The sequence below is a fragment of the Mya arenaria genome, chromosome 11, assembly GCF_026914265.1.
Source record: "Mya arenaria isolate MELC-2E11 chromosome 11, ASM2691426v1".
Taxonomy (NCBI): Eukaryota; Metazoa; Mollusca; class Bivalvia; order Myida; family Myidae; genus Mya; species Mya arenaria.
The window spans coordinates 8,565,574-8,576,543 of record NC_069132.1 but is presented as its reverse complement, the minus strand read 5'-3'; the positions used below and the strand labels follow the sequence as shown (position 1 = coordinate 8,576,543).

The 10,970-nt window shown below is 35.5% G+C and overlaps 1 protein-coding gene across 1 annotated transcript in view; it reads left to right on the top strand.

Annotated features, from left to right (window-relative positions):
- Positions 1 to 6,112: 6,112 nt before the first annotated feature.
- LOC128207854 (uncharacterized) overlaps positions 6,113 to 10,970 on the top strand; it is a 36,957-nt gene continuing 32,099 nt past the window's right edge. Inside the window, exon 1 of the mRNA XM_052911022.1 lies at positions 6,113 to 6,416. Within this exon, the coding sequence (XP_052766982.1) occupies positions 6,240 to 6,416 (177 nt within the window). The 5' untranslated portion in view covers positions 6,113 to 6,239. The remainder of the gene's footprint in view (positions 6,417 to 10,970) is intronic.

The window sequence follows — 10,970 nt, the reverse complement described above, 5'->3', positions numbered from 1 at the left end:
ACAGACTCTTGATAGCGATGCTTTTAACCTGTTTTTAAACTGTAAATATGGACCCTCCCTCGCGTGTACGCATATTTTTATCAACAATGCGATAATACCTATTACTTGGTGATAATCTTCATTGTAAGAAGAGAAGAAGTGAAGGCAGATAACATATCATCGCAGACGATATAGCTATGATTGCAGTTACTCCCCTTCACCTGAGGCCAACTCTTGAGTAGTGACATTTGCAAAACGAAGGATTCGAATTAGAAATTAACGTTTACAATTTAAGACAGAATGAGGTTGTTATCCCTCACAGTGGTAAAATGGTTGACACGACTCAAGTTAAAACGACCTTTATACATCTAATAATATTTGGTTATAACTAAATAGAAGCAAAACTTTATTTTGTTCCAAACGTTTATTGCAACATGAATTGTGGAAAATCATCAACAATATATTCATTAAAATAGGCAGCTCTTGCGTGCTCGAGCCCATTATATTCGGAATATGACTTCCCGATGTTATTTGGTCTTTGTAAAAAGTTTAAGATTAAAAATCATTCTTGTCATACTAACATCAAGTTTCAATTATAGCAGTAAAATAGTAGTGTAATAATCGATTTTGACAAAATCACTTTAGATTATCGCAGATTTCGACAATATCGTCGATTTTCGATCCTAACCTATTACCGGAACAACAAATTATAAAAACAGGTCAGAAAATAAAACATTTTACATTTGTATACGATACATATATACGTCCTTATATTCACGGCCTGTAACATGTTAATTTTTACCATAGAACTATAAGTATATATCATGTGTGTCCGGTTATGAGTGAGGTATTCTTGCATACCGGACGTGTGTTTCCGGTCATTTGACCAGTGTTGGAAAAACGTATCTTACACCCCCATGTAAGATGAGTTCCGCGCAACAACGCGCTTCTTCTTATTTCTTTTATTGTATGGTTTATGAAAAGTACATTATTTCATTTCAATAAAGCGCAATCAAATAAATATGTATGCAATCAATTAAAATAGATAATGAATAATCGTAAAAACGCGATTTAAATAGTTACTATTTGACATCAATAGTGATTTAAAATTACTGCGCTTTATGACGTCAGTAAACAAGGTTTCACGCGCGTAAAATGTAAAAAAAGTGCGTTTTCTACGTCAATTCTTACACAAACTGATAATTTAAGAATTACAAGAAAAAATATCAATTATGTTTTTCCGGTCCGGACCGAAAAATCCATGGTAGATACTTATAGTTCTATGGTAAAATTAACAGTACCTAGCCGTTTGTTTTCGAAATAGTTTTAAGTAAGGTTAAGATAATTCGCGAAGAGTTTTGTTTCCGCAAGTAGTATGCATAACCAGCATAATATTCAATGAATGATAAACATAGCAACTTTTGTATTTATCCCAAAAGCGTTTACTTTTTATGTTACTTCAAGCGCAAAACATACTCGCTAGCCCCACCACTACTCGACAGCGCCACCACTAGGGCAACAGCGCCACCACTTTTATAAATATGTGCATTTTTCCTTTTTAAGAAGTGCTTATTAGTTGTGTTGTGTTCCGGCATAGGTACAATACATAACAGTTATGTTTGCATGAGTGAGAATGTTCTGAAGGGGTGTGTAAGCACCGAAATGTACTTGCTATGCAATCAGATCTCAAAATATGCACAAGTCTGATTCGGGTGAAAAGCTCCTGGCACCACAGTTTGCACAATATTGAAACGAAATAGTAACCAGCCTACACTAGAAGTGTTCTTACACGGTACCACATTCTCCGATTTTCGAAATATGTCCGTTAAATGAAATTATCAAATAAAATATAAATCATACTCACGTTTGTTCATGTAAACAAAGGGCACAGCTCCACCACGGAAGTGTCGACAGCTCTTTTTCTGTACCCCTCGTAAAGTGGTGGAGCTGGCGTTTACAGGTCGTGATATTGCAAATGATACAAAGGAAGAACGAAGCTATGCGTGAGTCGTGAGAGAGGGCATTCTACGTCTTAATGGAAAGTTAAAATCTACAACAGTTGACGTTTTAGTCAAGCTTCTAAATGCTTGGTGTGTCAGTGTGTGAGGACGGCAACACTGTCATCCGGATTTGCTATAATTGCCAATATACTGAAACTGTCATCAGGAAACCGCTCATCCGAATAACCTAAAACTACAACACAAGCACTATATATTTTCTCGCTATTGTTACTTTGAAGAATATCAGGTCAATGCCAGAAATCAGACGTCAACTGATCATAGAGCATCTTAATCATTTCATATTTAAAATGAAAAAAATAGTCCCTCATATGTGCTGTTTTATTTGTATACCAACTTCGGGACATGAAATCGAAATATCGCTAAACGGTGAGTTCCATCTTTAATCAATTTCTCCAAATTTTCATTGTCAAATGAAAAGTTTAAGTGATTCTAACCAAAATGAATGTATTTTCAATTAAATCAATAACGACAGAGTATTTCAAAAAGTAGTGTGGTGTCACAATGATCTCGTTAATACATAATATCAAGTATTAATCATTTTTTTTACTTTTTAAAGAGAGATTTATTTATTTTCATTTCACCTTTACCGTTACTAAGTATCAATCCACGAGTACCTCAACGACGCATTGTCACCAGAGCATATGAATTGGTACCACAACGTTTACAAAGTTGAACTAAAAACACCTCGTAATGCGAATAAAAATCTGGAAATTATAAAGAGGCAACCTTTTTGTCAATAATACCGCTAAAGAAGATCAGGGAAACGCTAAAACATTCACAACGACAACACTGCATTTATAACACATTGCATTTTAACTTAGCCAACAATGAGCTCTAGGTTAGTTGTCGACGCGATCATATTTTGATATTTATTTAGAAGTTTCTCATTTTAAACCGCTCCTGTGTGGAACTACACTCCACGATGTTTTTTATTTTACGCCTGTACATCTCTAAAAAGTCCAAAAAAGGGGTCATACCCACCATTCTCCATTTTCTAGTGACTGGCACCGAAGCGGAATTTGGGTTGGATCATTTCGACGCATAGAAAATGTCATGACACCAATGATTGCTCGGCATGAGTTGTCATGCGTAGGTTTATAATTCAGGGTATTTTTGTAAGTAAGTTACTTAAATTAGATGAAACAATTTTTGCTCACAAACTATCATCAATGCTCGAAGAGGATGCCTTTACTGACTTCATAATGATGTCATTTCATTTTGATTGTTGGCAGCCTGTTTAACGTCTTCCTTGCAGTACTACATATGTTTCGTGAATATATGGCCTTCTTTAGACGTGACTAACTTTAACATCCTCATTTATAGTATCGTAAATGGATTGATCACCTTTATATCTGTATTTCATATATTTATATCCTCACGTTATAGAAGAACAACAAAGTTATTATATTGTATTGAATTGATTTGAATTGAAAGGAATTGAGACTAATTTGCAATATTTCTTTTCAGTGGAGGTGTTGTTTTAATGTAAAGCATTTCTTTAAAATATACTCCATCAGTTAAAAAATACTCAATTAGTTGAAATGTCAATCAATTTTTAAAAATAATGATCTGCAACGTGTTTGACAGGGCAGAGATATGCCAGAAGCCCTATTAGAGCTTACAACCGACTTGAATCTCACGCAGGTGATAGCAAAACCAACCAGGTAAAACAACATCTTACATCTGGTCTTCACATCGAACCAACCCCTTATAAAACTAACTAGCACCACGCCGGGTATTTTTGACCATGATATTGTAGTCGTTGACACCGACACCAAACCCTACTAAACAAAACAGAAGCCTCGTAAAAGCTACTCACTCCCCAAAGCCAATTTTGAAGAACTTAGAAATGACTTTATAGAATTGTCAGAAGATAAAAAAATCGCCAAAAAAAAATAAAGCAGTATAGACCCATACCTTATGGATCACATTTAAAGGCAAACTTCAACTTAAGCAATGATTCTCATATGCCTCACAAGATGAATTATTATAGACATCAAACGCATATTTGATCACAAAGGAAATCAAGAAACTACCAAAGAAAAAAGCCCGAAATTACAGTAAAGCAAAGAAATCCTATACCTGAGCACCGTATAGACACTTCTAATAAGAATGTAAAAAGAACATAGGAAGAATGGGAACACATTAACAATATCGTAAATGAAGGCCTTCACATAAACAAATGGTTCACGAAACCATATACCTCTTTACCGGCATCGCACCTCTTCGTAGGCAAGGAAATATCGTCACTGATTGCAAGGCGAATACAGAGATTCTCGTAGAACAGTTCTATTCAGTGTTCACGAAAGACTATGGAGGACATATTCCACGAACCAACAAACGAATCCCTGGTGATATGCCACCAATTAGCATTGGGAAAAAGCACCAGTATACAGCAGAATAAGGCGATACCACAAAAGAGTTCCCACCTGTATCACTGACTTGCGTGTTATCTATCTATATATCTGATGAGGTTATAAACGTTAAAGAAGTTTGACAACTCTAATTGGCGAGTCATGTTCAATCTGACAAACAACTTGATTGAACTGATCAAGGGTAGGGCAGGCCACTATGTGGGGTGGGAGGTTGTTCCAATGGAAGATAGTTCTTGGGAAGAAGAAGAATTTGTAAAAGTCGGTGTGGCGAAATACTAATCTGAGAGAGGATAACGTAGAGGTGGTATTGTCAAGGTAGCCAGAGATTGGGATGGCTATAATGTTATGTGTCATTTTGTAAAAGAGAGAGCTTGTTATCTATTTTTCTATGATTAAACCTACGCCACTGTAGAGACTGCATAATGTCTGTTACACTTGATATTTGTCCATTGTCATGTTTAGCCCTTGTAGCAGCCCTACGTTAGACGGATTCAGGTTGGTATACGTGGGTACCAGTGAAAGGACACCAAACTGTGGAGCAATATTCAAGCTGAGGACGGACAAGAACTTTGTAGGTAGATGTTTCACTGGTTCAGAGTGTGTGTTAATGTTTCACCTCAGACAGCCCAATGTGCTTTTTGCCTTCTTAGACATTCAATTTATGCGTGTGTCCCACGATAGATCTGAGGACAGGTTAACACCCAGATCAGTATTTTGCTGAAGATGCAGATTCTAGTAAGCAACGGTAAAGAAGGTACTGTGTTGGAATTGTTTGTTTTTGGCCTTTTTTATGTGAACGACTTGACCTTAAGATGGTTTGGGTTCTGATGAAGACCCGTTGACAACAACAGTCTGATGTCGGTTATCAAGAAACTCGTTGATACATTTTAAAGCAGAGCCTCTGGTACCATATAGCCATACAGTTTGAAGGCAAGTCTCTCGTGACTGATTTGTCGAAGGCCTTTCTGAAGTCAAGCAAAATTAAATCAGCTTTTTGTTCTGGAGGGATTTGACAAGATCGTCAACCAGCATAAGGAGCTTGACACAAACAATCACTACCTTGAAATAACCATCTCTTAAGACCCTAAATGGAAAACCTAAATCAACATATGCAAGAAAGCAATCTAAACCCTGGAATTTCTCCGCCGCAACCTTCGCTACTGCCCCATGCCTTGCAGAAAATCCGCCTTCTTGCCTTTAGTCCGTGCTAAACTAGACTAAGTTAAGAAGCGTCGTTTGGTATCCCGACCTAAAATGTAACATCGACCGACTAAAACGCATACAACGCATACTGTATGTACTTGTATCACATTTATTTTTTCTGTATGTGAAATTTCATTTGAAAATGTTCAGTATTTCTCTAGTTGTTTCTCCAGTCCATTCCGGCAACTGCTCAGGTACTGTTTGTTATGCGCTATTCGGAGAGTAACTGATCCAGTTTGAAAGTTCGTTAGTATTTCCCAAACATTTCTTTTTATGAAAGCATCTTGTTAACCTCGGGAATTTATCAGACATTATATCACACTCTTTCATAGTTATACTCCCTTTTATTTTGTCTTCTAATTATTTAATCCTTAGTGACACAGATGCTTTAAACTGTCATTACCTCGCATACCCCCCCCCCCCCTGACTACCCCACCCCACCCCACCGCAGTGTCTTCTATTTCATATATCACATGATACAGTATATTATGTGCCGTTATAACTAAATAATTGATGTAACGATGGCGTCCCCTGTCAATTTTTTGTTGAAAAACCAGATGGCGTAGTTGTGAAAACATGGACGGAAAATAATAAAACCAAGGATTCTTATCTTAAGATTTCATTTCGACTTTCGTTAACGTGACTGTGAGAAGGAAGTATCATGCGTTTATTTATTGTGTTATCGAGTGTCTTTGCTGTTGGACTATGTGTAGGGGGTTACATGAAGCAAGATCCAACCGAGCAGCAATGGTGTGAAAGTTTGGCAACTCTGAGTAGACATGTCAACTCTCTTTCTTTCGAGAATGGCTGTCCGCAGATTGTGTCTGTGTACACGCAGGTATAAATTTGTTTAGAGAATATCATTATCAGTTCAAGCTGAGATTTTCTGTGTGTGTTAGTGGTTGAAATAAAGTAATCCTTGCAGGTACATTACACTCGACGAGTTAGACCCACTTTCCTGGCTCACTCTGAGGGATAGAGTTGATGATCGCGGGTTTCCTCTGAGGGTAAAACTGTTGCCCTTGCTAAAATCCCCCCCCAGTTCCTCCGAGTGGCTGGCTTACGGCCCAGTTTAATATGAACGATAGCGTTGAGAATTGTCCGATTTTATGATCCCGCGGCGGAACTCCAGTCTAATTATATAAGCAAGAAATCATTCTTGTTTAGAAGTTATTTATTTTTATGCTTATGTACATTGTTAAACGTAAAAGATTCTTACATGTACCAACGTTTAATTTGTATTTATGTCCGTAAACGCCAATTGAATATTGTCTTGAATAATAAACATTGATTCATTAAAGTATTGCACTAATTTTATTGCATCACAAAGCAGCGGACTATTTACACGATTCTGAACCATGACCTCTGACGTTAAGCGCGTGATCAATACAATGTAGAATATACTATTTATTATTGGTGGTTAAAAATAGCTATGACGTTTATTGAATTTTCCACAGAAAATGAGGCAAGAAGGCTTTCAAACCCATGCGCTGTGAATTTTGAACACATGTTTGACCTCCTGATTTTCCGAAAATGTGTAACCTAGAATTTTTCGGATAAAATGTGTTTATCAGTCATTAGCAAAACACGCTTATAAGATGCATGTGCAACTAGTGAAATACAAATGCATTCTTGTGGTAAGCTAACTTCATGCAAAATGGGTAGAGGAAAAAGAATAATAGCAATTTACTGGAGCCATCGTAATCGGTTGAAAATTTTAATAAAAATTAAAATAAAAGAACTTTAGCATAGATTCTTATCAAGTGTCCGCAGAGTTTCGCGGAGTTAACCCCTCCGAGGAACGCCGAGTTCGTTATTTTTTGGTCGACTGATCACCCTCCTTAAATTCAAACTCGAGGAACGCGGACAGTCGATAAAATCATTGTGTTGGCCGCGATAGCAAAAATCCGCAGAGGGAAACGGAAAGTGGGTCTAACTCGTTGAGTGTACTGTCATCCAAATAATTGTACAAGACGGATTTTTTTACGATTTTTGATATGGCAAATCCTTCACATACAAAGTGTTTTGTACCATAAGTGGGTAGTTATTCGATCAGGATTCCAGGTTCAATCATATTTCGTCAATGAAATATCATAAAAACAAGAAATATTACCAGATAATGTTATTTTATATTAGTTCCGTACACAAAAAATAAATATCCAATGACACATTATGAGTTTGATGTGTTTTTTTTCATTTCATACAGTCAAAACATAACGATATATATACATGAAGGGCACCTGCAAGGCTGCGGTTCACTGTTTTACAACAATCGGAACACCTCGGAGATGGCCGAGTTGTTACAATTGTATTTATGAGGTCCATCTCAAAGCTTGCCGGAGATGGCCGAGTTGTTATGATTGGCATAATTGTTGTCTGTGTCAGTCAAGCTTCGTTTTATTGGAAAAGTAAATGATCCTGTGTTTTAATGCAATTAAAGCTTGTTTTGTGCAAAATACATTTGCACTTACATGGTAAAATATGAAAATAAACCCTTATAATGGTTTATATTCATATTTTACCATGTAAGTGCAAAGATATTGAAATTGTATTTAGAGAAGTATTTTGTGTTTGAAATAGATAATAAGTAATTATCTATTTCAAACATAAAATACTTCTCTAAATACAATTTCAATATTTTTCAAAACCCCCCTGTTCTCAATATCAGGGCATGTGCCATAAAAAATATGATTTGGTTATGGTTACATCCTTTTCAAACTGGATAGGGTAGGTAGGCTTTTCTTATTATTCCTTTACCAACTGATTATAAGAACAGTAGGGTCAGCACTTATCTTGTAGGTAGGATCGGATAGCTCGAAGCAAAAGTATTTTTTGTAAGGCCTTGCTCAAATTCTGGATTTTTATATAGTAGGGCTTTTTGTAAAAGTCTGATGGCATTATTTACACCAAACAGTAGTGTAAAGGTTCAAGCTTGTTCATTATTTGTTTGATGAATGGGTGGGCAGAAATTATGCATGTCTTATAGGCTGGGATGGTGATATTGAAGCTAGGATGGTGTCATTTCAATTCAGCCCATTACCAGAAAACCTTGGCAAATAAAGCCCTAATCATTAAAATATTTGATGATTAATCGATCATTAATCAGTTTTCGATCCCTGATACTTTATAGTTAAAACTGGTCAGGATTCCCAGCAGTGATTTAAACAACAATGAAATTAAAAGATGTTTAAACTTTTTCGTTGTAAACAAAATACATATCTTAGCTTATTTACACTTAGTCAGTGTCATGTAAAAAAAGTAACTGTGAATGTCCCACTATCCCTATTTTCAATGTGTTTCACCATACTTATTGTACATTTTTCTTATATAGTCTTATTAGTTCATCACTTTATTTTTCCACAGAAATACATTTTAAATTCGATCTTTTTTAAAATAGCAACATTTATAGTGAACATAATTTATTTGGACTGGGCTTTTTTGTAAGGCCTAAAAAAAAAATATGTCTGTTTCCTGTAACATGCTGAAAAAAAGATGGGTCGGTAGGTAGGGATTTTTTTTTTTTTTTTTTTTTTTTTTTTTTAAATGTCAGAATGATCCAATATTCAAGTTGATTTCAGGTGAATTATTTTAATAAGAATTCAGTGTGATATATAGATTCAATCTTTCTGCCACTTATAAGCTAAAACTGCTAGCTTGACAGCCATCAAAACATAAAATACCATCATTGTAATAAATCAAGACTAAGTGATTTTTTCACATCTATATATAAGTGAAGCTTGACAAAGAAACAGCATTGTTTATCAGTTATTTTTAGCCATGGTACATGTATTTCAGTTGTAGAATGCATCCTGTTGAAGGGCAAGCCATGGGTTCGACTCCCAGCGGTGGCAACATTATGTGCAATTTTGAGCATTGTCAGTATGTTCACCAGGGAAGCAGTTCATCTTTAGACTTTGCAAATATAACCCAGTGAAAGAGTGAATCAAAGAACATTTAGACAATTTATTTTTGGCAAATGTTTTAAACAAAAATTCCAAAATGCATACATTTTCTAATAATAAAACATGATATTATTGCACAGACTATTTTAAGATAGACTGTGTAATAATATCAAGTTGTATTACAATTAAATGTACATGACAACTATTATAAAATAAAATGCTGTTACAACAAGAACAGGCAAGAATCTCCACAAAACATAATTTTATATAAATCAATACTTCGATTGATAAATGACTAGAATCAATGACTAAACCATTTAACTCTTAGAGGCTGTCAGAATTGTACAGATCTTTGGGACCAGTGTAGACCCATGGTCTACGCTGTTCACTGCTTGGACACTTAAACCTTACCTGCTGACTCGACAGCGAACAGTGTAAAATAACAGATTGGACTGGAATATGTTTAAATAGACTAGAATCAGTATCAAAAAAGCTTAGACTGACTAATAAAAAGTAATACCATTTTCTTTTATAAACAGTAAAACAGCAAAACTAGTACACGTACAGTACCTTAAATAGTTTCCACAACTTATTTTTTTTAACAATTTTCAGTGTTTTAAAAAGATCTGCTGTATTAGATCCACTGTTCATTCTGTAAAAATCTCGAGCACGATAATCAATGTAACTTTCAATAGAATACCTTGTTGTTTTTTCCTTTTCTGGACTTGACTGGACTACGGGGGTTAAAACATTCCCAGAGTCAAAACTTCGTAAAATATGTTCTGACTCTGACGAACATATTAAGTTAATGCATCTTCTTTATGTAATCCAGTGCATCCTTGTCAAATTCCAATATGCACCAGCGATTGTTTAGTTGCAACGACATCTTTCTTACTTTAACTTTCACTTTCAGGTTTATCTTTTTTTCCGGAAGTAAACAAAAACATTTAACGTTCCTATTGCCAGTATTGCAACATCGTATTTTTCATAAATGGCAAAACCATAACAGTTTTGTTATAGAACCACGGACCTATAAACCAGGTCCGTGATAGAACTAAACTATAACACTGACAACGATCTACGTAGTTCTCCTTTCACTTTCATTAAAATTGACAGGAAGTTAGCGTGCACCTGTTTTCCGTGCTTTTTAGACCATGTGGTATGAAAAATGTTTATTTTTCTGTTAACTCATTAAAAACTTATAAGAATATTTTTAAATCAACTGGAGATATAATAAAAAAAACTTAAAATAAATGAACAAAATATATCCTAGCATTGTTGTTTTTCAAAACCATTGCACTTAGTGAAAAAGCGGAAGGTATCCGTTAATTTGCATAATGGGCGGAGTTAATATTACGTCATTGAGTTTGAGTGCTGCTAATTGACAAGGTTACCGATCAGATTCCAGATCGATAATCACTTGTCACTTGGGTGTAAATTGCTCTTGCGGGTTAAACAAACATTCAGATCATGCATTGAGGCTCCTTTCA